This window comes from Meles meles, chromosome 3, assembly GCF_922984935.1.
Source record: "Meles meles chromosome 3, mMelMel3.1 paternal haplotype, whole genome shotgun sequence".
NCBI lineage: Eukaryota > Metazoa > Chordata > Mammalia > Carnivora > Mustelidae > Meles > Meles meles.
This window is the reverse complement of record NC_060068.1, coordinates 178,842,475-178,869,607: the sequence shown is the minus strand read 5'-3', so window position 1 is coordinate 178,869,607 and position 27,133 is coordinate 178,842,475. Positions and strand designations below refer to the sequence as shown.

General features: G+C 48.9%; 1 protein-coding gene across 2 annotated transcripts in view; it reads left to right on the top strand.

Annotated features, from left to right (window-relative positions):
* ADCY2 (adenylate cyclase 2) overlaps window positions 1-27,133 on the top strand; it is a 407,413-nt gene that overhangs the window by 18,731 nt on the left and 361,549 nt on the right. For both annotated transcript variants that reach the window (XM_046000686.1, XM_046000685.1), the window contains exon 2: window positions 1,863-2,060. In XM_046000686.1, coding sequence (XP_045856642.1) covers window positions 2,010-2,060 — 51 coding nt within the window. In that variant the 5' untranslated portion in view covers window positions 1,863-2,009. The remainder of the gene's footprint in view (window positions 1-1,862; window positions 2,061-27,133) is intronic.

Sequence of the window (27,133 nt, the reverse complement as noted above, 5' to 3'; positions counted from 1 at the left end):
GACCTAGGGGCGAGCTCTGTGTCCACAGTTCAGTCCATTAGGGGCGGTTTAACATTAAGTGAGATTTCCTGGCTCCGTGCATGTGGCAGGTGGTGGGGATCTCAGGTTGGATGTCCCCAGAGGACATGCGGTCACGACCCCCAGCCCATTTATTTGTGGGGTTGCAGTGTGGGGAGCCCTCCCACCTGCGGCACTGCCGAGACCCTTTGCCATCACTGTGGTGTGGCCACGGGTGTGAGTTGCATCCATCACCTAATCACGGGCGAAGACAGCGGTGGCGGGGGAGTGAGAACTCCCCATTGGCTCCTCCTGTCTCCTGCCTGTTCTGGAAGGGCACATGCCTTTGGCCCCTTGGTCTCGCTCGCTGTCTGCTGTGGGGGCCCCAGCCGCCCCCCCAACCCTTCTCCCTAGCTGCCCCCCCTGACCCCTCCCCAACGCCACCAGCCTTGGCGACTCATTTCCGTTCTTAGGGTTTCGTTTTCCTCACCTGTGGAACAGCGCAGACACCATGCCCCACACGGGGGTGTTGTAAGTACATGACGCAGTTGTGTGTTGTTCTGTGTTGCGGTCGCCGTGGTGGTTGTCGCTTCCCCAGGCGTCCGGTAGCGCGTGTGATGGTGGCGAAGAATGGGAAGCGTGGTCAGCTGAACCCTGCGGGCGGGCTCAGCACCCTTTCCTTGCCCCGATGTTAATCTGAAGTCTGGGAACGATTTGGCGGATCTGCTCTGCCTCCCCGTGTCCCCGGGGTCGGGGGTTTGGTGTCGGGTGTGGCCGGAGCTGGAGCTGCCCATGGGGTGGCGTGAGCCCCGTACCCGTGGGCACAAGGGAAGAGCTCGCCGGGCTCTGGGATTTGAAAGAAGCGCCCCACAAGTCCCGGATCTCACCGTCTGCTCTTCTGAAGCCCCCCGGAAGTTCTTAGGGATCTGCCCATCTGGGTTCTTGGATCCAGGTGTTTTGGTAGCTCCCCATGTTCAGATGATGGGTAGGGACCTTCGGTGGGTTCCAGTCCACGGGGAATGCTGTTCGTGGCGACCTCCTGGGAGTGCTTTGCCCAAGCGAGAGCCTGAATCCGAGCCATGGTAACGCAAGGAAGCACCAAGTCTGCCACACTGAGCCGACATTGCATAGAGTGGAAATAGTGTTCCTCTTGTCCGTGTGGGGCTGGAAAGGGATAGAGGGAGAAGGAGCCTTAGTGTGCAAAAGTGGACCTCAGAAAATACATTGGGGGCGAATGCTGCAAGCTCATTTTCTTTTTGCCGCTGGAGCCCTGGAGAAGTGGGGAGGTCCGCCAGCAAAACGGCACATTCTTGCAAGTGTTTCCTGCTCTCTCGTGCCTGTACTTAGTACTTTCTGACCCTTTTCTTTTAACCTGTGATCCCGTTAAAACATTAATTGCCATGCATTAAAATAAAAGCTCATCACTTGGGAGACTCAGACCGTTTTTAGATTTTTAAATAAAACATTTCAAACCCATTTGGAAGCGTTAGTTTTCTAAGGCGAGGGCATTTCTGGTCCTCTGATTCAGGCAGTGAAGTTGCTGGTCTTATTTTTACCCTGATAGTAAATATTCTTACATTCACTTTTGAATAAAATCCATTTCTCTATTTATCAGGGAAAATCTAAATTTGACGGTGTTGCTGTTTTGCATAATTTAAATATACAATACTGGGTTATTTCTATAGAGAAGCATGGTGATTTAGTGGGAAATTTAAATTTTCAGACGTTCAGACCCTCCTGCTTCTGGAATGATTTTTACAACTCGATCTATTTGACCTTGATTCATGTGGTGGCATTTGACGACTTGAACCGTGGGTATCCCGCATTGCTAAATTGTGCCTTTGCAATATTGTCCTTCCTCTTAGGAAGTTGAAGACCACGTGGCATTTTTAATAACGGTCCCGACAGCCCTGGCGATTTTCTTCGCGATATTCATCCTCGTCTGCATCGAGTCCGTGTTTAAGAAGCTGCTGCGTCTTTTCTCCTTGGTGATATGGCTGTGCCTCGTGGCCATGGGGTACCTGTTCATGTGTTTTGGAGGCACCGTCTCTCCCTGGGACCAGGTATGGTGTTAAAATGTTTTTCGTGTTTCCTTTATGTGCTTTGATTGATGACATACTTGGTTCTGCAAACCTGATCCTAAACTGGAAATAGGAGACCTGTGGCTCAGAAGAAGGTCTTTCGAATTAGCCACATTAGTGTGGCTTCATGGCTGAAGTCACTGAACACCCGCTTGGACTCCTAAGACCTGCCAGCAGCCAGGGTGCGGGCCCGGGTCTCACCTTGTCACTTGGTTGAGATGGCCGGGTCCGGGTGTACTCCTCATGCTGCACTTGGCTGCATGGTCTCCTGGTTTCTGAGTTCTCTCTTATTCCAGGGTGCCTCTGGGATCGGAGCTGTACCTGTCATTCTCAGACACTGGTTTTTGCCTTGGACTCTTTGTCCATTACTGGATCTTCCTCCTGACACACAGACCTCTCTGACACTGATTTTATATCAATCTGATTTCGTCATATCAGTAGGATGGTTTCATGCTCCTACTAGAAACCCATGGTTCTTCATGTTGACCCTGGGAGGTTCTTGGCTCAGGAAATCGCTACACGTGGAGGCCGTTAGCTCTTTAGGACTTCCCACTGTGTGCTGGGTGCACGCTCTGGACTGCCTGAGGAAGCCCTGGTTGTCTCTGGGGCAGGGCTGGGCTGCAGGCATGATATACAAGCTGCCAGCTTCAAGCTTATAGTCAAAGCCACGGAGTTCTGCAGCCATCCAGGAAGAGAGTGCATTGGGCACTGAGCAGGCTGTCACAGAGTTGGTGGCGACATCAGAGTGAGGGGTGAGTAGGAAAGGAACAGGGGCCAGAAGTGCTAGAGGAGAAAGCATTAGGAGACCAAGACCAGTAGGGAGAATTCCTGTAGAGGCCAGAGGAGAGGAGAGATTCTAGAGGGCAGCGGTCAGAAGGGCTCAATTGCCAGGACCAGGGGAGAGCATCGCCACGCTGCCATTGTTGGAGAGAGCCCCGGGTGAGGGTTCCAGAGGCTCTGTTAGGAAGTGTGACAGGGTTCTGCCTTGTGGCCTCCGCCAAGCCATCATCCCGTTTTGGCCTCAGTTTCTCTTGCAAAGGGAGAGGCTTGGACTAAGTCAACGCCGCTTGGTCTCTCTGGCTGTGAAGGACACTGTTGTGGACGCAAGAGATGGTGGGGTTGCTGTCCCTTTCTGCTGCTGTCAGGGAGGCTCCCAGGCCAGTGTCCCCATCGCTGTCCTCTTCAGAGCCCTGGCAGGGCTGGGTATGCACCCCAGGCTCCCAGCAGCTTCCTGGCCCCACGTCTCCTCTGTCTGCACACTGTGCTCTGGCCTCACGTGCACATGGGACAGAAACAGGGTGCCGGCCAGCAGTGGGACCCACCCAGGGGCCTGGGTGTGCACCAGTGTCACCTCCTTTAATGGTATGACTTTATGAGAGGCCTTACCGTCTGGAAGGGAAGGATCCTCTGTTGGTTCTTCTGTTTTCCTTTTGTTCCGAATTCTCTGAGTGTGCTTTTCCGTATGAATTACAGAATCAGCTCATCATGTCCAGTGAAAACTCCTGTTGAGATCTGGAGTTTTATATCACTATGTTATATAACATATGTAATATATTGTAATACATTGTGATATATAATATTTATAATATAAATTATAATTGTGTAATATATACAGTTATATGTTAATAATATGGGATTTCTTAGTTTTTGCTTTGAATGATATGAAGTATCTAGAAAATAATAAAAGCGTACTATAAAAAACACCCAGAGGTTTGCTATCATATTGTATTGAGACTTTCCATGGAATGGAAATGTCCATTCCATGGAAATTTGGAATGATGTGGTATGTCTGTCCAGTAAGTATGGTTTGCTTTTATGTCTGAACACTTTTTTTTTCCTGCATAAAATCAGTAGTCATTTTACTTGGACTTGCTCTTAGATACCTAACATTTTTTTTGTTGTTTTATAAAAGGGATTTTTTTTTTTCTAATTACCTTTTCTATTTGGTCAATGTTGACACATAAGAATACTGTTGTTTTGGGGGCGCCTGGGTGGCTCAGTGGGTTAAGCCGCTGCCTTCAGCTCAGGTCATGATCTCGGGGTCCTGGGATCGAGTCCCGCATCTGGCTCTCTGCTCAGCGGAGAGCCTGCTTCCCTTCCTCTCTCTCTGCCTGCCTCTCTTGTGATTTCTCTCCGTCAAATAAATAAATAAAAAAATCTTTAAAAAAAAAAAAAAGAATACTGTTGTTTTTTACTATAGTCTGTATTCAGCAATCTCAGGGAATTCTTACTAGCTCTATTAGTCAATCTGAGGTTCTCAGTTTATCTATATAGACACTGTTATCATCTTAAGAGAATTTTTTTCTCCCTTTCCAGTCCTCGATTCACTCCATTTGCATGCATTGTATTTCCTAATTGTAACCCCCAGGACTTGTAATGCAGAATCGTAGTTTCCAATTGGAGCATCTGTAACTTCACCCGTAATGTTTCCTCTGTTTTTACTATTACAATTTTAATAGAACCAATCAGTCAGGATAAGGACCCCTGACGGGTCTGGAAGGTTCTCCTCCCACGTGTTCTGTGGCTCCCGTGTGACCTTGTAGACCTTGTCAGAGCAGCCTTCCCCGACCTCCTGGTGCCCCCCACCTGGCGACACCCCTCACCCTGCTGCAGGTGCTCCATCGCACGTGTGATGAGTGACCGTCCCCCTTCTAGGACGGAAACGTCTGGGGGGGCGCGTGCCTGTCTTGGCCCTTCCTGTCTTGGAGCGCTCTGCCAGGACCCGGCTCGCTCTGTGTTCCCATTAATGCGCGGCTCTGGTTCCTCTCCAGGTTTGTTGTTGGATTTTCTTCTTCTTCTTTTGTTTTGGGTCCACTTGTTCTGCTTTTACCTTTTGGCTTTTTGGCCCTCATTTGGTTTTACTGCTGCTGTCCACCTGCTTCTAAAAAAAAAATCTCTTGGAGTATCTAACCTCTGTTTCCTCAGTGATCGGTCTCTCCCAGGCGCCCAGTTTGCGGGTTAAATGTCTCAGGGTTGGTTATTCTTGTGTGCTTGGATGTTCTTGTTTCCAGGCTCCTGCTGAGTCGGACGGTCTCACCTCCTCCTCCCCACGTAATCCCTGTCCCCCCGGCTGCCCCTGGGCTCTGGCTGCCTTCCTCGTGCCTCCCGGGCGCTGGGCAGAGCTAGCTTGTATGTGGGGCCTGGGCCCTGCCGGCATCGCCCAGCTCGCGGCCTGGAGCACAGCCATGTCCGGTCCAAGCTCAGGAAAGGCCCCAGCCAGGCCCGGGGGTCGCCGCTCTCTTTTGGCCGCTGTGCCTAAGCTGGGGGCTTGATCACGTGTCTCCCTCTCACACGCCTTGCCAGAAGAGGGATGCTCAGGCCATGCCTTCTCTGGGGTTTAAAATCCTGCCCCAAACGTTCAGTGCAGTGATTTAAAATGAAATTATTCGGTTCCATTACCCAAAGCCTTGTCTCTGTCAACACCAGCACCGTGATGCTGGGCCCTCTGGGAGCACTAGCCTTCACGGAGCACGGCGGGAGGTTCACTGTGCCGGAGGAGGAGGAGTGCTCCCACGGGCAGGGGTGAGTTCACCGTCCTGCCTCGAGGAGGTGCGGGAGTGAGCCTGCATAGACGGAAGGCTCAGTCCCCACAGGGACTTACCTCGCCGCCCTGGGGTTTGCTGACTTGTTGGAGGGACTCCCAGAACTCAGGGCAGGTTGTCACGGTTGTGGTTCATGGCAAGGAATAAGGACAGACCGACATCAGCCAAGGGAAGCGTCCAGGAAAACTACCACGTCCGGAGCTTCGTGTCCTCTGTCTGCGGAGTCATGGACGGCACTGCCCTCGGCTGCTTAATGTCCCACGAGACACCGAGTGGCATCCGGGCCAAGCCTCTGTGTCCGGGGCTTTCGCTGGGGCTCGGTCTCCTGCAGCGGGCAGAGCTGACTTCAGCCTCCAGCCTGGCTCTGCGTCCGAGAGCTCCAGCCCGAGGCCCTCCTAGAGATACCGCTGACCACGCGTGGCCCCGAGGACGCCCCTGCCCGGATCACATGTAGACTCTGCTGGCCAAGCACACGGGCCACGGAGACCTTCCGGGGCTGGAGAGACGCTGGAGCCCAGGGCAAAGGGCGAGCCGAGCCTCTCTCCGGGTGAGATGTGCGCTTCTCCGCCCAGATGACCCGAACATAGAGCCTCGTCACCAGCGTCTTCAGGGTCGAGCTCAAAATACCCCCGGCTCGCACGCACATTGTGAGGACGGGCCCAGACCCTGCCTGTGTGCCCTTCCTGCCAGACCCTCACTGATCCCCACGTGGCTCCCTGAGGGGGGCACTGTCATAACCCTGCTTTACAAGAAACAAAGACACAGGGTGACAAGGACCTTGCAGCCGAGCGGCCGGCGGACTGGGGAGCACCTTACCCGACGCCCGAGGCCTCCCTCCCGGGACACAGGGCTCCCCTGCTGGGAGCTGTGTCACGTCTAGGCGGGACAGTAGTCCACATCTAGAAACAAACCTGATCGCCCCACCTGCTGGGGCCAACCTCCTGTCATCAGTGGGGAGCAGCCAGGGCAGTTGCTGGACGTCCTGCTACAGAGAGCAGGGCAGCTCCCACCAGACCTCCTCCAGCCCCGCATGTCAGGGGCGCCAGGTCTGAGACACCCTGGCGGGGTCCATTGTCGTGCCTCAGTGATGCCTTTAGCCTGAGGAGGAGGAGTCGTGCCGCGGGTTGTCTGTCTTGATCAGGCACGAGGACTGATTCGGCAGCATCCGGCCTGAGGAGGTCCAGGCGGACAGAAGGTTGGCGGGCGCCCAGGAGTGGTGGCGCGGTGTGGACGGAGGCATGGGGAATCCCGCAGAAGGGAAGAGAGGAGGCCTGGGGCGGTGTGCCCTCCAGCCCCGACGGGGCACGAGTCTCCCTGCCCGCCTTCGCGGACTTTGTCTTCCACCCGATCAGGTCCCTCTCCATGTCCCCTTCCCCCCTGTGCCGCTGGCCACCCGCCTGTGGATGTTTGTCCCACACAGCTGCCTCCTGGAGGAAAGGACTGAAAGACGGTATGTTCTGGATGGTTCCAGCAACTCGGAGGGAAGTCGACGGTACATCGCTGGTTCTGTGGCTCTGGCTGCTTCGCTGTGTCTTAGATGAAGACTGTGCGCGCCTCTGGCCTGGGCTGGTTTGCCAGCATGCCCTTGGCCAGGCTCCGGCTTTCCCAGTGATGAGACGGTAGGCGAGAAGGGCAGTTGCTGTTTCCCATCTTATTTCCCTGAGTGGTTTAAAAATACTGGAGCAGTGTTGAACTGAATGTTCGTGGAGGCTTATATAAGATATTTGTTTTCTCTGTTCTGTTAGGCGAAGTGGGATCATTTCTATTTCTTTTTAAGACACCAGTGGCCATGAGTACGGGGTGTATCGCTCCCTCTTCAGCACATGCCTGTGCAGCTTCATAGCGTAGCTGTGGTCCCTCTGTCCCTGTGCCAGAGCCATGGGACACAGGCCTTCCTGAGAGGTCAGCCCCAGAGGAAGAGGCGTAGTGAGGTTCACAGAGAGTGTCTCTGGGCTTTAGGGCCGGAAGTCTGACATCGAGGTGTGGGCAAAGCCATTCTCCCTCTGCAGGTTCTAGGGGAGGACGCTTCCTGCCTCTTCCAGCCACATGTGGCTCCTGGCAGCCCTTGGCATTCCTGGGCCTGTAGACATACCATTCCAGTCACACTCCATTCTTCTTGCGTGTCCCTTCTCTTGTAAGGACACCCATCCGTCATACTGGATTTAGGGCTTCTCATGGGATCTCATCCTCCACTGATGACAACTGCCAAGACCCTGTTTCCAAGAATGATCATACTCACAGGTATAGGACTGGAGGGTAGGACTTGAAAATACCCCTTCTGGGGGACACAGCTCAACTCATGATGGCTCTGATTTCACGGGAAGACACTTTGTTCCCTATGTGGATTGCAAGAAGCCACCTCCGTCCTGTGTGGCCTGGTGCTCAGGTGTCTGCCCTCACTTCTTGGAGTCCCCTAACTGCTTTGATGTCAGCCGACGCTGAAACTGCAAATCCACCGTGGAATTAAATGTGTGCCCTTGAACCCAGCATGTTGGGAATTAGATACATTCCAGCGTGTGGATATCCTGTTGAAACAAACCCACACTCACGAACACAAAGAGACGTTAATCCGACGATCGCTTGGCCGTGTAAACAGCATCACGAACGAATGTTCGTGCCTTAGCTAGGAACACCTCTGCCCGTCTGAATCACGGAAGTGCTTCTTTTGGGCTCCCGCATGAATGACGTCGAGAAGTTTTGCCTGATGCGTTTTCGTAATGCTTTGGTTTACTTGGTGAAACCCAAGTTTTTAGGTGTTTTATGTAATGAGTTTCTGGCAAGAATGAACGCATTTCATCTCCGCTGACAGCCCTGACTTAGGAGCCTCCCTCCTGGACGAGAATATCGTTGAGAAGGTGGCAGGAGGGCGGTCCCCCACATGGCTGGCTCCTAGCAGACAGACGCCGGCTTGGCCAAGTGAGGACAAGACAGCTCAGTCGCATTTGCATTTTCTCCTGTTTCCTGCCCCCCCATCCCAACAGCTCACTGAATAGAGTTAAATGAGCGTTTCCATTCCGACAGCCCCGCTGCGGCTTTGGCACAGGGACCATGCTGGAGTCATTGTATAGATTTGTTAAATTGCCACCAACTTGAAAGGCTAGTAATTTGCTCCAGGAAGAAGACCGCTCCTTGGTCGCATGACTTAAAAGGACACCAGACATTCAGCGTGTGCCTGTGTGTTTGCTTACAAAAGTAGGACATCAGTGTGCAAGCATCTGGGTTTTTTTTTGTTGTTGTTGTTGTTTTTTTTACTGAAAGCAGGACAAATGATCAGAAAGAACGGCTTCTCGTAGGCTGCGAGAACTGGTTTGCTTTTCCTCCAGTGCAGTCCCTTGGAATGCTGCTAAAGAATTTCTTTACTATCAGGAGACCCAGTGGCATGTGAACGGAAAGGGAAATCCAGCTCGGGGAGATCGCGCCTTAGGACCCAAAGCTCCCATCTCTGAGCTTTTGTGCACCAGTGAGGCTTCTCGGGGGGCACTGTGCACTCACTATGAAAAAGGACACACCTGAGAAGAATGAAAATGTTATGCCAATAATTATCTCCTTACAGCAGCAAAAGTTGAGGGTTTTTCTAAAGATGTGTTGTTGTTGTTTTAATGGCAGAGGATGTACTGACAAAACGGGAATTCTTTTTTTTTTTTTTTTTTTGGGAGGACTCTTGGCTCTTTATTGGGGCCTGGAGCAGAGCGGCCCTGGCCTTCACGACGAAGACAAGGGGAGAGGCTGCTCTCCTGGTTTTTTTTTTTTTTTTTTTTTTTTTTCCCCAAAACGGGAATTTTAAGGAAGCGCATCGCAGCTGGACCCAGCCTGAAGTGTAGTTATTTTGAGATCCTGCACATTTCTGTCGGTTGTGTGCGGAGGTGGCGTTTCTGTCTTCTTCCTACTGTTAGTTCCCAGCCGGAGTGAGGGGACCGTCACCCTGGCTGTGCTGTGCCCTGGGAACTTACCGCAACCCTCTCTGGGCATCCCCAACCAGAGCCCCAACCTTGCCCAAATAGACCAAGCTTTGCTGAACAATCTCTCTGCCTCCTCCTCTCTTTCCCCTCCTGTGCTTTTCTTTGAGGAGCACAGACCTGGGTCCTGAAGATGGGCATTTTAGTTAGACTCTTGTGTGGAAATGAAGCATGCACCGCCCTTCTCATTTCTGCATTTCTGGAATATCTTCCCCACTCGCGCCACATCACTGTACATTTTACAGACCGAGTGGTCTTGGGAACATGTTTGTTCAGGGCTCTGTTCCCAGCGTGCAGCTGGGGTTGCCTGTGTGGGGATCACAGTGCAGAGGTTCGTGCAGATCCTGAACGCACATACACGTCCCCTGCCTGTCTGCTCGCCTCCTCCGCTTTCATAGTGATAGAAAATACTTCTCCCCTGTGCCGAGCAGCAGTCAGTGACTTTATCCATAACTTATTTGATCTCTACCACCCTCTGAAGTAAGTACCATTATTGCTTGCAATTTGCAGGTGAGAATATGAACACCCAGAGAGGTTAAGCATCCTGCCCAAAGTCACACAGCGAGGGAGACAGAATCTGAATGTAGCATTCTGGCACCAGGATCACCGTGCGTCATGGTTCTGTGCTCCTCGCTATTGAGAAGGTGGGGTGTTTCCTGTTCTGCCTCGACAAATGACAGGATGATTGTGATGAGGAAGGGACATATTTGGAAATTCTGAATTGTTCTGTTTGAGCCCCTTTTGGCATTAAACGTTGTTTGGAAAAACTGTATAGAGAAGAATCCGGTACTTAGAGATGCCATAAAATTGATCCTATCATTGTTTCAATTTGTCAGCAGATACTCCCAGTTGAAGGGCGTAGGTGTCTCATTCCTCAGAGGAATCAACAAGAGAAATGGTACGTCCTTGACTCGAGAAGTAAATGTCCATGTGCATATCTGAGCCAGTATTATCGTTTGGGAATTAGTGACTGCTTTTATGCTAAGGTTAACATTGCTTCCTTATAGATTCCTTGTAATTGCACTTCTTTCTGCTGGTTTTCTCTTCTGGTCCATTCTTAGTCCCTGTGTACCTGCACAGAGGCCCTTTCCTCCCTTTATGAAAAACCCTCAGACTCCAAGGGCCCTGGGAGGGCATTTGCCAGGATGCCAGCTCCGGGCACAGAGGCCCGTCCAGCCTGGTACAGTTTCACCCTGAGCTGCACGGGCTCTGGGTTCTGTCTGTGACCTTACTTGAAGTCTGCGTGGGATGGCTCTCGTGCTCCTGGTTGGCGAGGTCGGGGGTGGCCGCCGTCACGAGGAGGCCGGCGCGGTGTGTAGGGCTCAGGGAATCTGGAAGCACCCCCTGGAGAAGTCATCGTGACGTTGAAAGGAGTCATGACTGCACTCTGGAATTTGTCGTGTTGTCGTGAAAGAGCTGGAATTTCATGAGGCAGGAAGAATTTTATGGAAGAAAGATGTGGACTTCCAGAACATCTGTTACCGACTCGGTTTAAATGGAGGCACCTTGGCTGTGGGCTGTGTGAGAGCTCGCCGTGTTCAGTGTTTGTGAATGACCTCGGGAGAGGTGGTGTCTGTAATGGAACGCCAGCTACCTTGTGCGTGTAATCGAGGGGGACGCGGTTGTTAGATCCAGAGGAACGCGGGGACCCGTGCATCCTGCAACCCGTCCATGTCAGGTGGGGGCTGTGTGCGGGCCTACGCGCGCCTGCTGGGACGCTGCTAGCACGACGGGGACTGAATTCTGGACTCCAGGCCGGAGCAGCAATTTCTCAGGAGAAAATAAATCCGGAGTTTCAATTATTTCCTATTAAGAGTTGCTTAGCAACACCTCAGTTGCTTCCCCAGCGTTCAGCGTTTCAGATTTCCTTTTCTCAGCCACTAATCCCATAGAGGAGCGAGGTGTGCCCCCCAGACCAAGGAAGCGGTTTGCATGGAGACTCTACAGTAAACTTTTAGATTCGCGATAAACAGACAATTGGGGCAAACAGGTGAATACTGTATTTTCCATATCAGTGTGAGATTTTCCCTTTCATCCATATTTACAGTGCTTTATGAATGTGTGCGTGTGTGTTTGTGTGTGTGTGTGTATCTTCTGAATGTAATTTTCTTATGTGTAGAGTGGACTGAAGAATTTTCAGGTCCTCCAGGTACTGATGGACCGTGTGTCTTGTCCCCTGGGTCACCAGCCCCCTCTGCCTGGGGCTTTGTGGATCTCTCTGTTTCTGACCCCCAGCCTGGCAGCCAGGGTGGTGGACGCACAGGGCAGGCAGGGTACCAGTCGCGCTGGGAGAGGTGGACGATGTGCTGGCTGAGGAGCAAGGGGGAGGGGGAAGGAGGAGGGTTCAGTTCTGCCTAAAGATGGTCTATTTAGTATTTTCAAGCCCTGCTCTGGCCCAATGGAGTCTTCCTTCTAGGTTTTTCTGTCCAAAGGTTTGTGTTCCCTGCTGGGGATGATAGCCACATTCCCTGGGATTCACATCATTTACTTTTTAGACGCTATGGCCTCAGAAAGGAGTTTATAATCATTTCCGCATCTCAGCTTCACTTCCACAAAATAGAGGCATTTCTCTCTGCTCCTGGGGTGTGCCCAGATGCCCTCCCCTCCATGAGAGCCACAACTGCCAGCCAGGACTGGCTGTCACCCTCCAGAACGCACTTGGGAGTCATGGCTCCTCGTGGCTGCTGTAAAGCTTGTAGCCCACGTGCACGGGTGTCCCCGGGAACTCTCCAGAGCATTAAGGAGAAACGACATTCGCCAGGAAGGGTGAGCTGACTTCGGCCCCTGGGGAGCACGCAGCTTGGGGCAGTTTGCAGAGTTCGGTGCCATATCAGTGTCTCAGGTACCACGGATTGAGTGGCTTGGGACAGCACACCTGTCTTGCCCTCCAGTTCTGGAGGCCACAGGTCCGCAAACAAGGTGTGGCCGGGCCCGCTCGCTCTGACATCAGAGGAGAGCCCTTCCTCGCGTCTTGCCAGCTTCTCGTGGTGGGCTGGCCATCATGCCATCCCTCTGATTGCCGTTACATGGCCAGCCTCTGCCTCTGTCCTCACGTGGTCCCCCCCGGGTCCGTCTGTCTTCATGCTACTGTTTTGCTATAGGGACGTCAGTCACCCTGGGGGCCAGCCTACTCTTGTATGACCTCAGCTTCACCAGTTACATCTGCAGTAACCCCGTTTCCAAATAAGCCCACATTCGGAGGTACTGGGGTTAGGACTTCAATATAGCTTTTTTCTTTTTTCCTTTTTTCTTCTCTCTCTCTCTCTCTCTCTCTCTTTTGGCGTGGGCGCACGATTTAACTCATCCAAAGTGCGAGGGAACCGAGATGAGAGGAGCTGTGGGTCTTATCTCTACTTGCTCGTGGTGGACGTAAAACACACATTACCTCGTCCGTGCTCACAGGGGCTGCATGAGACATGGACCCTGTGCAAAACGTGCATGCGGGGCCCCTGGTTCAAGGTTCAATGTTAGGAATTTCAAGACGGTCTCTCCAGGGTTGTCAGACCCACTGCAGTCCCCTCTAAGCGTGGGTCCCGTGCGTCCACACAGGTGCGTGTGCTGGCACCTGGGGCTGGGCAGGCTGCAAGGTGGTCTCCGTTGCGAAGGCTCAGAGACGCCGCTGTTAGTGGCGGGTGATGGTGGCGTGAGACTGTGCGCTCTTCCTGCTCCCCCGGCCTTGCTTCGGGGAGGGGGTGACGCTGGTGAGACGCAAGCATCCTTCCGGTGTGGGGAGTGGTCCACACCTCAGAGGAAATCGATGAGAAAAGAAGGTGGGAGAAATTAGGAGAGATTTTGAAAGGGTCACTTATCACTGCTTGGGGGAGGGGGGACAAAAACCCAGGGAGGAAAAAAGAAAAACACCAAAAACCCAGAACAGAACAGAAAGCTGTCCTAAGCCAAAGGTGGAGTCTTTTGGCCAAGTAAATGTTTTAGCTCTGCTACACGGGATTGATGACTGCTTTCATTTGGTTGTTCAAATTCAGCTTTTGTTTTAAAGAGCAGCGTTCGTTCTTGTTCTGTTAATATATATCAGTCTCTCTGAGTACAGATTGTGTTACATTTATTTTGTCATAAGCTGGTTTAATAATTTTGCTGTCTAATAAATTCAGAGCTGAGATTAATAAGCACACTTATAAAGTCATCCGTGTGATAATTCTACTCAAAAGAGGATGGCATTTCGAATGCCCAGTTCTAAACACCAATGAAGTAATAGAGACTCAGTTTACCCTCCTACCTTAACTGAAAAACAGGACAAATACAGTACATGATGGTTTTGAGACACAGGCTAAGGGATACTACAGGGAATTGACCTTCATAGGAATAGAAATAAAAGGGGGTTGTATGATTGCCCCAGTTTCCTGCCTCAAAAGTGCCTCCAGCCCCAGCACAGGGAGGCAGGACCCAAGCAGAGCTCAGTGGTTTCATGAAGTTGAAGAAACTGAGTTCATAGTCTGGGGAGGTAAATGAGCTGAAATTCTCAGAATAGGAAACCAAAGAGGAGAGATGAGAGAGTGACAGAGACAGAGAGAGAGAAGAAAGCTCTGGAGACTTGTGGGTGGTCCTGTGAAGTCTCCACTAAGCATCAGTTAGCCCACACAGTGGAAGGAACCTACAGTGTCCGAGAGAGCCTCCAGGAAGGAGGGGGCCTCCATACCGGGTATCACTCCATACCAAGGAGTGATTCTTGGTCCAGGGCTGGGAGAGCAAGGTACCATTGACAGAGGAACATTTCCTAATGTAAAGGGAATCTCTTCATTACGATGGAGCAGTTTCAAGTGCTGTGCACCTCGTAGGAGATTCAAAATAGGTGACGTGAAGATCCACAGTCTTACTCCAAGATTGCACCATTCTTCAAAACTGATGGGACAGTAAGAAAGAAAGTCAACAAACATAGAGGAGATTTTGCAAGTTCTGTCGAGCAGGCTATCTGATTGATGTTCCTAGAATACTCCATTGAACAATGCAGACCTTATGTTCCCTCAAACACACATTGAGCATCTTTCAAGAGAGACCATATTCTTGTCTGTAAAATTCCCTTTGAATGTGAACGGATTACATCATACAAAGTTTGTCCTCTGACCATAATGGACTTCGATAGAAATCAGTAACACAAAGGAATTTGGAAAATCAGTCAGTAATTGGAAACTAAACAACACATTTCTGAATAGCCCATGACTCCGAGAAGAAATTACAAGGGGGATCAGAGAGTATGTTGAACGGAATGACATGAAAATGTGATACCTCACAACTTGGGGGATGTACCCTGAGTGGGGCTTGAAGGAACTTATTATATTGACTATTTATACTACAAAAGGTGAAGGGCTCAAATCAGTCACTTAGGCTTCCACCTTCAGAAACTAGAAGAGGGGGGCACCTGGGTGGCTCAGTGGGTTAAAGCCTCTGCCTTCGGCTCGGGTCATGATCCCAGGATCCTGGGATCGAGCTCCACATCGGGCTCTCTGCTCCGCAGGGAGCCTGCTTCCTCCTCTCTCTCTGCCTGCCTCTCTGCCTAGTTGTGATTTCTCTCTGTCAAATAAATAAAATATTAAAAAAAAAAAAGGAAACTAGAAGAGGTAGTAGAAAGTAGAAGAAAGGGAATTAAACAAAGGAGCAGAAAACAATGAAGTTGTAGACAGACAATAGAGAAAAGTCAATAAGACTAAACTGGTTCTCTGAGATGGTCAATAAAAGTGATCAAACTAACCAGACTGATAAGAAATAATGAAATAAGATGAAATTTCCAATTTTAGGAATATGAGAGGGATAGTCACTATAGGTCCTACAGTGTTTAAAAGGTAAAGGAATGTTTTGAACAGCTTTTTTGCCAATAAATCCCACAATCTAGATAGAGGGGGAAAAACTCCTTGAAAAGCAAACTAATGGAGCTTGTTTAAGAAGGAATGGATAGCCTGAATAGCCCTTTGTGTTTAAATAATTTGAATATGTAGTTAAATGTCTTCCCACAAAGAAAACTCCGATTCATATGTCTCTCCTGGTGAGCTCTTACCAAAATTTTAAGATAAAATAAAACCAATGCTACACTGATTCTTCCACAATATAGAAGAGAGAACATTTCCCCTCTCATGCCATGAAGTCACCGTTACTCTGATACCCAAACCAAAGACCTTACAAGGAAAGAAAAGTAAGACCAAAACGGTCATGAAAAAGAAAAGAAAATATATATTATATATATTCATATATTTTATAGGTAAAATATAGTATGACCAAATGAAGTTTATCTCAAGAATTCAAAGTTGGTTTAACATTAACAAAATCAGTTGGTGTGATTCGTCACATGAACGTGGTTTCAGTAAATCTTGGTGCTCTCATATCTGGAGATGCAGAAGGGGCATTTGCCACAGTTTGACACCTGTTTGTGGGGTGTCTTTCAGCAGGCTAGGATATAAAAAACCACCTCAAACTGATTCAAGGCAACTGTGAAAAAGTGTAGCATGGTTCCTGATTGTGAAAGACTCAACGCCGTCCCCCTGTGATCCCGAGTAAGGTCAGGGTAGATCCCTCCCACCATGGTGGTCTCCTCAACACTGTACAGACACCCCAGCCAGTGTAGACAGCGAGAAGCAGCAACAAAAGACATGCAGACGAGAAGATGAGACGTCGGGTGACTGTGTGTGCATGTGTGCGTGCACACGAGTCACTGTCCCTTACGGTAGACTGAAGCCACGTGCGGACACGAGCGCTTCCATATTTTGGGTTGAGAGATGCTCCCAAGTGTAAACACTTCCTTTTAAACACCAAGTGTGAAAACAAGAATGTAAACTATTTTATTAATAGTTTTTAAAACTCATTCCATGATTAAATGATAATATTTGGGGGAAAGGAGGCTAAATGTGAAAAATATGTGTTGTTAAAATCAGATTACCTACTTTTAATGTGACTGCTAAAAACCTTAATATCATGCATGTGGCCTGCATTCTGTGCGTGTGGAATAGTGGTGTGTATTGAAGATCCTGTGGAACCTGAAAACACTACCCGAGCTAGTAAGTGGCTTTAGTGAGGTTACAGTTTACAAGGTTGAGATACAGAAATACATTGTATTCCTGTATATTAGAACCTCCCAATCAGAAAATTAAAAAAAAAATGCCATTCAGCACAGCATCAAGAATATAAAATACTTAGGAATAAATTTGCATAAATGTGTATACCTGTTCTACGTAGAAAACTGAAACGTCGTTGACAGAAATTAAAGAATATGTAGGAGAGAGGCAGAGTCTGTTCATGGCCCAAAGACTTGTGTTCAGTTGCCAGTCCTGCCCGAGTCACCCGCTGTGGCTCCGGTGGGATCCCAGTGAAAACTCCAGCAAGCTTGTTTGTAGGGAGTCACGAGCAGATTCTAGCGTGTAGATGGACATGTGAAACCCCCAGGATAGTCAAACGTGATTTGAGAAAGCAGAGCGTGGAGAGGTTACCCTACTGGAGTCAGGACATCTGATCAGACTACAGTGATCGGCATAGTGTAACAACACACACTTAGGCCAGGGGGATTCAATAGCTTGTCCAGAAATAGTCCCACACGTATACACGGTCAGTTCGTTTTTGACTGTGTTCCAGGCCAGTTCAGTGGGGAAAGTGTAAGCTTTTCAGCAGTAGGCGCTGAAAGCATTGCTTCCCTGTGTGCAAAAACAGTAAACTTTCACCCAGAGTTCATGCATTGCGTAAAAATGAACTGAAAATGGATCGTAGACTTAAAATATGGTTATAAACTATGACATTTGTAGGAAAAAACATGAAAGGAGATCTTGGTACCGTTGGATTAGAAAGCTGTTTCATCAAAAATTGTGACCTCTTAAAGGGGAAAAAATTGGTAGGATTTGATCAAAATTAAAAGCTTTTATTACTCAAAGGCACTGTGATGAAAGTGACCGGGTACAAAACACATGTCATACCTGACAAAGGACTTGTACTTCGGGTGTATAAACAGATCCTTACAACCCAATTTTACCTACTTTTTAAAATATTTTATTTTTATTTTTTGAAGTAATCTCACAGCCAGTGTGGGGCTCGAACTCATAACCCTGAGATCAAGAGTTTCATGCTCCATCAGCTGAGTCCGCCAGGCGCCCCCACTCGTTATACCGCAATAAAGGTGTGAAAATGGTGTGTGAGGGTTTGTAGCATGCAAAGAATTTTCACGTAGCCCATTTCATATTGTTGATATGGAGATTTTATGATTTGTCAAAAACATGTAGCAGGTGTAAGGGTAGAACCCACTGCTCCTTCCCTCTTTTCTTGCATTCACACGTGTTGGTTTGCCAGGTCTTGGCCATGTCCCCTCCTTGCCTTTATAATGGTTAAGGGAGAGAAAGTGGGGATCCTTAAGGAGATAAAAGTTATTCTAAGAGATTGGCAGTATTTCCATTTTTATCAAGTCTGAGGAGGTGATGATTCCTTGAGCAAAGAACGATTACCTATTAAACTTTTCAGAAGTTGGGCAGATCAGTTGCTGAATCATTGGAAATGCAATTTCTGTTCATCCTGTTTTTTAAAAGAATATTTTCCATTTTTTGGAAAGAGGTTATTTATTTGAGATAGAGATAGCAACCGAGAGAGCAGGAGCAGGGAGGGGCGGGAGAAGCAGGCTCCCCACTGAGCAGGGAGTGCAATGTGGGGCTCCATCCCTGGCTCTGGGACTCTGGAATTGGGACCTGAGCTGAAGGCAGATGCTTAACTGACTGAGCCACCCAGGTGCCCCAAGAATGTTTTCCATTGAACGTGATATACACATACAAAATGCCTAGGTCACCATCTGTATGTTCTGTAATGCTTTTGCTATGCAAACATCACTTTTTTTTTAACTTTTTTTTTTTAAATATTTTATTCATTTATTTGACAGAGAGAGAGGTCACAAGTAGGCAGAGAGGCAGGCAGAGAGAGAGGGAGAAACAGGCTCCCCACTGAGCAGAGAGCCCGATGCGGGGCTCGATCCCAGGACCCTGAGACCCTGACCTGAGCCGAAGGCAGAGGCTTAAACCACTGAGCCACCCAGGCGCCCGCAAACATCACTTTTATTACTCTCTACCCCCTGCCTGGGGATATTGCTGAAGAACTAAATATGCCGAGAGGCATAAAAGCACAGTAAGAAGCAAAAGCATCACTCTGTAAGTTGGGCAACAACGAGGTGACGTTCCCTTCTGAGAGAGAGACGGAATTATTTTCTCATTGGAGGGAATTAAATGGGAGTATATTATAAAATAAAAAAATAATCAAGTCTCACTTTGTCCTTTTAGCCCAGACGTGAGTCAGCAGACCAAGGTGTCAGAGGGAGAGCACCCCAAGACCCTGTCTTGTGCGGTAGAGGGGAGTCAGCATGGGGTCAGCTGGGGTAGACTGTTCCGCAGGTGGAAAAATGAATATATGCAGTAATAAATGAACAAAAGAAAGAAATTGATTACCTTACAGAAAAAAATCGGATGCCTACTTCATTCCAGATAAAAACCTGAATTCTAGGTGGATTAAAATCTGAAGAAGGCACATGATTAGGGTTTTCATATAAAATGCAAAGGAAAACTCTTCATGACAGGTTACAGAGAACCCATGAAATAAGCCACAGGAAGCAGAAAGCAGACAACAAAAAATCCAGAGCACCGTATAGAAGGAAAGTGATGAAGAACTGTGAAGGGAAGACCCATCCCCGTTGCGGGACTGCCCTGTACACACACAGGAGAAGGTCTTGCTCGTGCGCCCGAGGAGGCATGTGGACAGATCAGTGGGGAGCAGGTAAATCAATTACAGTGTCTTCTCTGAATGGAAGGTTAACTAAGAATCAAATGAACAGAACACATCTACGTAAGTCAACACCGATAAATCTTAAAAGCACAGTGTTGAGTAAAACAGGAAGTTTCAAAATTGTACTGATAATGTATCTGTCTAGATTTTGAAAACTTTGGAGCACAACCATTAGATGAAAATGTGGATGAGAAAGGGTAACCTGCTGATCTTCGCCCCCTACTTTTTTCCTGGGGAAGGAGGAAAGAGGATGTGAAAGGGAGATTTTAGCCCTGACTTCCCCAGCGTCTGTGTGTTTCCTAGAGATACATCATACACATGAAAGTCTAGAATCCAAGGCTAATTCGGCATCATGTGCAGTGCACAAGGGGATTTGTGGGTGGCTGTCCTGTTATTTGTTGTACTTTTAAAAACTCTGATTTTCCTGGTTTTAGTTTTTTTTTTAACCTTTTATAGTAAAATTTGAATATTAAAAGGAAATCAGGGCTACTGAATATAACTCTGCTTTTGACCTGCGTTTGCCGGCTGGCTTTGAGAACCCAGCCCCGTTACCTGCCTTGTAGCTGAGGGCCACCCCCCTCCCTGCCACTGCTCCCTCCGCACAGCCTCTGTTGTGATGTTCACCATCACGAAAAATCAACCCTCCTTTCCCCGAGCTCCCCAAATGTGTGTTAGTGTTACTAGTTTTAATAAGAAGTATTGTATTTTTGAAACCATCTTACGCACTCTACCAATGGCAGGGAATTTAAGACTGAATGATGATGGGATTTGGTCCCTGGGATCTGCATTTAACAATGAATGAAAATCCAGTCAAACGTTCAAAGATTATGCTCACTTATAATAAATAACTAAAAGGTGACATCATTACATTTACTTGGAATAAATACTTGGAGGATTACTGGCCATAATCCTTAAATCCTATAAAGCGGCTCTTATTATAGTTAAATATTTATTGTTCTTGTTGGTTCCCGGCTGTTTTAAAAAAAATAAACAACAACCCAAAACCACACAAACCACACTATTGAAAAAATACAATGGGAATGATTAAAAGGAAGGCATCTGGGCCTTGGAATGCACATTCTCCTGAGGGTGACCCGGTTGTATCTTCTAACAGTTTTTCCTGCTGACCCACGTTGATGGCAATGATATCACGAGCGTGCAGACATTAAATAAAATAATTACAGACTGATCAAAATCCTGCCACTCTCTTCCTCCCATTGCCTTCTGCACGTCTTCTCTGAAAGCACCTGGTGTAGTCTGAGTGCATGGATGCCGTGTAGCACGTTGAAGGGACTGAGCCAGCATCTCCGGCTTGGAGTGCCGTGGCAGCTTCCTGCCGCATGCATCTCTGAGGACGATGAAGCTCAGAATCTAGACAGGATAATCGCTACTTACTCCTTGGCTTGTTGGAAGTGCGAAGTCACTGCGGCTAAGGAGGAGACAGATGGGTGTCACAGGCTTTAAGAACGAGCACAGACTCTCAGGACTGTCTTATGACTAAACGTGGAAACTTGCCTTTATCATTCAGAGGGCATCTATCTGCTGGTCTCTGGTGTGGCCTCTGGTTACTTGTGAGGGTCACAGTGGTGGGGGGAGCAGAGCCCAGAGTCCCTAGACCTTATGAGGAAGGAGTAGGGTCCTACAAAGGTGTACTCCAGTATCATGATTAGCGGGAGCAAATGGTTTCAGGTAGGGTCTCTTCGGTGTCTGTCTTGTGAGAGGTCTGCATGGGCCCAGAATCTTCCTTTAAAGCTTTATAGGATGATCTGATTGTGGGGAATTCACTTTCACCCAAAATGCCAATTCATGATTTTATCGCTACTCGGAGAAAGCTCCTGTCTGCTAACCAGATACCTTCTTGAAGGGGCTGGGTTACGTGGGAACCCTATGCATTTGTGTGCATGTCGGAGGTCAGACCAGAACCGGGTAGGTTATGGCTCTCCTTGGGTATTTATTTCGGACCTCAAGATTGTTGCACAGCGAGGTCACTGTTTTTGGCAGGTTATGTTGGGCAGAAGTCGGGCTCTGCCACTGGAGATCTTGGGGTACCACTATCAGCATCTGGCTGATGCTCAAGTCAACCAATTTAAGGTCTCGCCATAAAAAGTGGTTTGGGGGAGGGGATGAATGCTTTTGTGATGAGAGCATTTTCCCCTCCACTGGAGGAAAACCTAGGCTTGCTTCAGCTGGCACCTTCTTTTCCGGATGGCCCTTCACTCATTATCCAGACATGTCCCAGGGCAAGAACCTGTCCCTTTGGTCAGGTGATGTCATTGGAATCGCCCGAGACCTGGAGTCTGGCCAGCGGGGATGGTTGAGTGTGTAAGGACACTCATTTGTAAGCACTGGAAACACTCCCATTGCAGATAAGCTGTTAATTAATTAAATGAATAACTTTTCCTTAAGAGTCTTAAAAGATTTCTGATTCCAGTTGGGGGAAAAAACAAAACAAAACAGGCCATAGGAGTATTTGGAGAGTGTGTCAGCTGCTAATGGAACAGCTGAGGTTTCTTTCAGATTTTCAGGACAGGAGGTTGTGTGTGTGTGGTCAGCGGCGGGGACGGTGCCTGCAGAAGCTCCGGCCTCACTGCTAACCCTGAGGGGCTCACGCCCAACACAATTAAATGGAGAGTGTGGGCACCCACGCCTGTTAGATATGAACCATATCCTTAGGTTGGCAGGTTTTTTGTTTTTTTTTGCACAAGTAGTAAAGTGACTTAGTAATGGTGAATTTCTGTAGATAAAGGCCACTGTTGAAATTTTAGGAGCTCTTGGAAATCTCTGTGCTTCTCGCTGTTTCTCACTTTAGTTCAACTAGTAGTTATTTGTAGTAACTTGTATCTGTCATTGTAGGTGCCGTTTCTAGGCCGTGCTGTTAGGGCATAGGGAGGAGAAGAGACCAGTCTCTTCTCCTGGTCTCTCGTGGAGCTTACAGTCCAGCCTGGCAAAGAGCAGGCGTAACAGGCACCACATCACTCGGTTACAGACGGTTTGGTGCAATGAGTATTAACCGGGAGGGGAGCGGAACGAGATGAGGGAGGGTGAGTGCTGGTGGGCTTGCGATGATCAGCGGGAGGGCGAGGGGCTGTCTCCCAGAGAGCTACCAAGGAGAAGACTTGAGGGGTCAGCCTGGCGGTTTGGGAACAGCAGCCAGGCACACATGCTAGAACGAGAGCCAGGAACACCTGGACTCCAAGTCTGGCTTTACCACTCACTGGCTGTGACTGCCTTAGTTTCTTTGAGCCTCGGTTTCTTCTTCTGTAAAATGGGTACAGTACACTTCACGGGTCAGTTTCTAGAGTTGATAAGTGATAAAGCGTCGTGTTGCAGCAATCAGGGGTTCTGGTAGGAGCAGCAGTGAGGATTTTGAAGGAAGTGCTGCTGTGCTGGGCTGTGGGGCTCTGTGGGGCTCCCCCCACCCCCCGCTGTTCAGCACCACGGGGAGCTCCCGGTGGGGGAGGTGCTGCAGGGCCCCTGGGCTTAGCAGTTCCCTCTGCCAGCACACCCAGGAGCCCAGGAGGGGGTCAGGTCTCCTTTTCCCCTTTTTCACCTCCATCAACGCTATAAAACATACTCATGCCTGGATACTGTGAGCATGTTTCTCTGTTGCTGGCCTGACCACACAGGGAAAGCAGAACTGTGGAGAGATCCTGGTCTCTTGGTAGTTTCTTGTATGTAGTGCTCATTGTTAGCCTCTTATAAAGAACTGTAGATACCGACTTAAAGTGCTTCTGAACACATAGAATATACGTGTATTGTATGTATTGAAGCCTCAATGATGTCACATTTTCTTCATGAAAAGACTCATAAACCATTAGGTTCCCACGGAATTAAATGAAATAATTCTGTCTGCTATGAACAAGAACGTGTCACTGAGGGAGAAGTTCCTGGGCACAGACGTCAGTCTGATTGTGAGAGACCCTGCGGAGGAAGAAGGCACAGCACTTCCTGTCCTGAGGAGGGTGAGGGAGAGGCGAGTGAGCGAACAGCCCCCGCACACACGCACGCACAGGCTACAGGTTTTGCATCTGGGGAAGACGAGAAGGAGGGGGTGCTCAGGTGGGCATGAAGGAATGTCGTGCCATCCAGGTGTCCCGGAGTCAGATGATGGTGTGGCGCCCAAGAGAAAGGCTAGTGTCAAGGTAGGGGATGTGAGCGTCATCGTGGTAGAACCCAGGGCTGACAGATAGGATGGGGAGAGCCCCCAGGAAGGGCCGGAGGGGTAGGGGAGGTCTCAGACTGCTGTGAGCACGTGGAACGCCCTGGCCACAGATGGAGAAACTTCGCAACTAGAGAGACCGTGCATAGGTGTCAGGAAGTAGAGGGACTGAAGCTTTCTGCCAGGGACCAACTTCCCAGTTACACACGGTGAATCCATCCTAGAGATCAGCTCTACAAGGCAGCGCTTGTAGGTAACAGTACTGAATGCAGCCCTCAGAAACTGTGGCGAAGAGGCTGAGTATCATGCCGGGACGCCTGGGTGGCTCAGTGGGTTAAAGCATCTGACTTCAACTCAAGTCATGATCCCAGGGTCAGACACTGAGCCCCGCTTTGGGCTCCCTGCTCAGCGAGGAGTCTGCTTCTCCCTCTCTCTCTTGCTCTCCCTCTGCCCTTCCCCCCTCAAATAAGTAAATAAAACCTTTTTTTAAAAAAGAGGGAAAGTATCATGTTGAGTGTCAGTACCGCAAGGAAGGTGTTGCAAGCGGACACTTGCCGGTGACGAATATGTTGTCTTGATCGCCTCCTTTCGCAGGCGGATGCGTGTCTCTCAACACGCCAGGTCTACACATTAAATACTCCTTTTTTTGTATAAATCCGTTTTTTAAGAGAGAAAAGAAATATAAATAACAAAGTTTACTTACTTAGTAGAGGCTGTGCAAAATTTGAAATGAAACAGAAAGAACATCTATCCTGTCGAGATGAGGTTCCCATTGTGCTTTGCTTTTTTATTTACTTAAAAACAAGCCCCATGTAGAGCTGCCATTAGAATCATTCAGTAGAAGATGTTCTTGATTTTCTTTCACAGGAAGATAGATGATTCATTGAAGAAATGTACTTGTGGGCGCAGTTCTTATGATTATGCTCCAAAATGTTTAATTACAGGAGCTTTTTAAGTACTTTTTTTCTAAGCTACTTTTAAAATCTTTTCATTTAGCTTTCCCGAGTTGAAGCACGGATTTTAAAAGAGGAGTCATTATCTGAGCCTATTTTAACTTGGACATCTCAGAGTTCGTCCTTTCACACTGTGCATGCAAATCACATTCTCCGTGTCCTCCTGTGTCCTATTCAACGTGCCCTCCAGAGTTGCCCCAAACACCGCGCTGTTGGGTTAAACGGGAGAATGTAGTCCAAGCTCCCTCCGCGCGGATCAGAGATGCCCGCAGCCCTTGCCTGTGAGAAATTTCTTAATCAGAGATAGAGAGGAATGTGGGAAGTTAGAGATGTGATTCCAAATGTCAAACCAAAACAAAACAGAATTTTGGATTAAAAAAAAAATCAGTACCTATTAACTGAAATCTGTCAGATGAGCCAGAAAAACAGAAGTGTTGCCCCAGAAGCCTGGGAAGAAGAGACGGGCCCTCTCAGGGCTGGGGAGGGCGTAGAGCCCCCTGGAGTGACCACACGTCTCTCCAGTCCAGTCTCTGCCTGTGAGGCTTCATTGCCCCTGGATTCCGCCGAAAGCTGTTTGCTTTTGGAGGTTATGAGCCCGTCGAGTCTGAGTGAGGGTGTGGAGAGCGGGACGTTTCTGGAGGCGCAGTTCTGTTAGGAGAGGGGTTTCAGATGTCCTGGACAAAGTCAAGTGACGGAGGTTCACACCCACCTTGACTAGCAGGAGGCTCTGGGGTTTGGAGGTGCGGCTTCCAGTCATGTCCCCGAGAGCCTTTTCGTGTCTGGGGCACAGGAGACAGGGAAGTGGAATTGCATCACCGGCCATGCTTGCTACCTGCCTTCGAATGGCTGAACTTTCCAAACTACCCCCGGTAATGATTTCTTTGTACAGACACATACATATACTTGTATATGTACTGGTTTTTTTATAATGTCAGGATTAAACTAATTTTATCAGCATATAAAGATTGCTTTATGTATTTTCAGCCCGTTCTCCTCCCTCTAACTGCTTTCCCTTGTTGCGTTGTCTGCCCCGTTTGTGACCATACTTCGTAGATGCGGTGACAGTGGGCACCTGTTGTCATGTTGCTCACTTCCGTAGGACTCTCTCCAGACATTCCTCACCCAGTGAGGTCCAGGCACGGGGGCTAAGACTTTTATTCACATAATTACATTTAATGTTAAGTATCTATCGATTCCTCTTTGACCTGGTGTTTTTATAAAAAATGGTCATTGAATTATGCTAAATGCCTTTTTGACATTTTTAGAAATAGATTCTATAATCCTTTAAGATAATTACTTATATTTAAGGATTTTGATTGCCCATTGTAGTCTCTAGCATCATAGAGTGGCGCGTTCGTCTGCTTCTCCATAAACCTTTGTCCCCGATTCCAGCACATCTGGTACCAAAATCGTAACTCCAGGTTAAATGCTGTTGCCTTTGCCAGGCATACCCTTTCATATCCTTTTATTTTTAATCTCTCTGGGATATTTTATGAGTTTCTTTTATATAGAATGGAATCACTGTTTTCGAGCATGAAGTATTTTTTAATAGGTTAGAGCCATTTGCATTATTTCTTAAAGATTTATTTCTGAGAAAGCGAGAGAGAGCGAGCACGGGCAGGAGGGGCAGAGGGAGGGAGGATCTCCAGCAGGCTCTGCACTGAGCTCAGAGCCATTTGCATTATTACGTTCGGTAGTTTTGGTCTCGGTTCTGCCCTACAGACGCACGCGAGTGAACCCAGGTCCGTATGTGTGTACACGGCACAAGCACCCAGTTTCCCACGTGGTCTCTTTGTGTTTTCTTTCCTTCTCTCTCTCTCGATTTTTTTTTCCCTTTTGGTGGGGAGATGGCTTTTTGGGGCCATCAGAATGACCCTAGTTCGTCTTGTTACCTTACATGCGTACTCGCTTTCAACACCTTAGTTCCCTCTTTCTTCTGTCTCTGCATTTCCCACCCTGAAAGGAAACCACAGCCCCTGGACTTTAAGGCTCCCTCATTGAATTCTTTTTTTTTTTTTTTTTAAGATGTATTTATTTATTTTGGAGAGAGAGAGGGAGAGAAGCAGACTCCCTGCTGAGCAGGGATCCTGACGCGGGGCTCGATCCCAGGACTCTGGGATCATAACCTGAGCTGAAGGCAGACACTTAACCCACTGAGCTCTTAAGGACGCTGTTTCTGCCACCTGTTTTCTCGTCCTCAGGGGATGGGTGGATGTCTTCCCCCTGAAAGCACACTTCACTTCCTTGTCCCCGTCCCTCTGCTTTCCAGTCCCGGTGCTGACAGGAACCGTGCTCGGTGCCCACCGCCAGCCCCTACTCAGAGGCTCCCCAGGCCCCCGGCTTGTTCCCCGGGAGATTCTTCCAGAAGCGCTCATGGGAACAAGAGCCCCGAGCCTGTCTGCATCTCTCGGTTCTCTCCCGTCCCCTCCATCACCGCTGTTGTTTCATCTCCCTCATTCCGGCCCCCGCTGTCTCTGGCCTGGCTTGTCCTTTCCGCAGACGTTCCAGCCATGGGCTGTGGCCGTTTCTGCCTCCAGAGAGTAATTCCTAACGTAGGGACCCCTCCCTTCTCGGGGCCCCTGCGGGGACTAAGAGGGAGATGCCCGCCTAAGCGGTCGCCAGAGCCGTGCTGCTCCAGGACGATTTCCGAGTCTGCCATCTCCAGACCCACTCCCAGACTCCGCTGGTTGTTATTTTT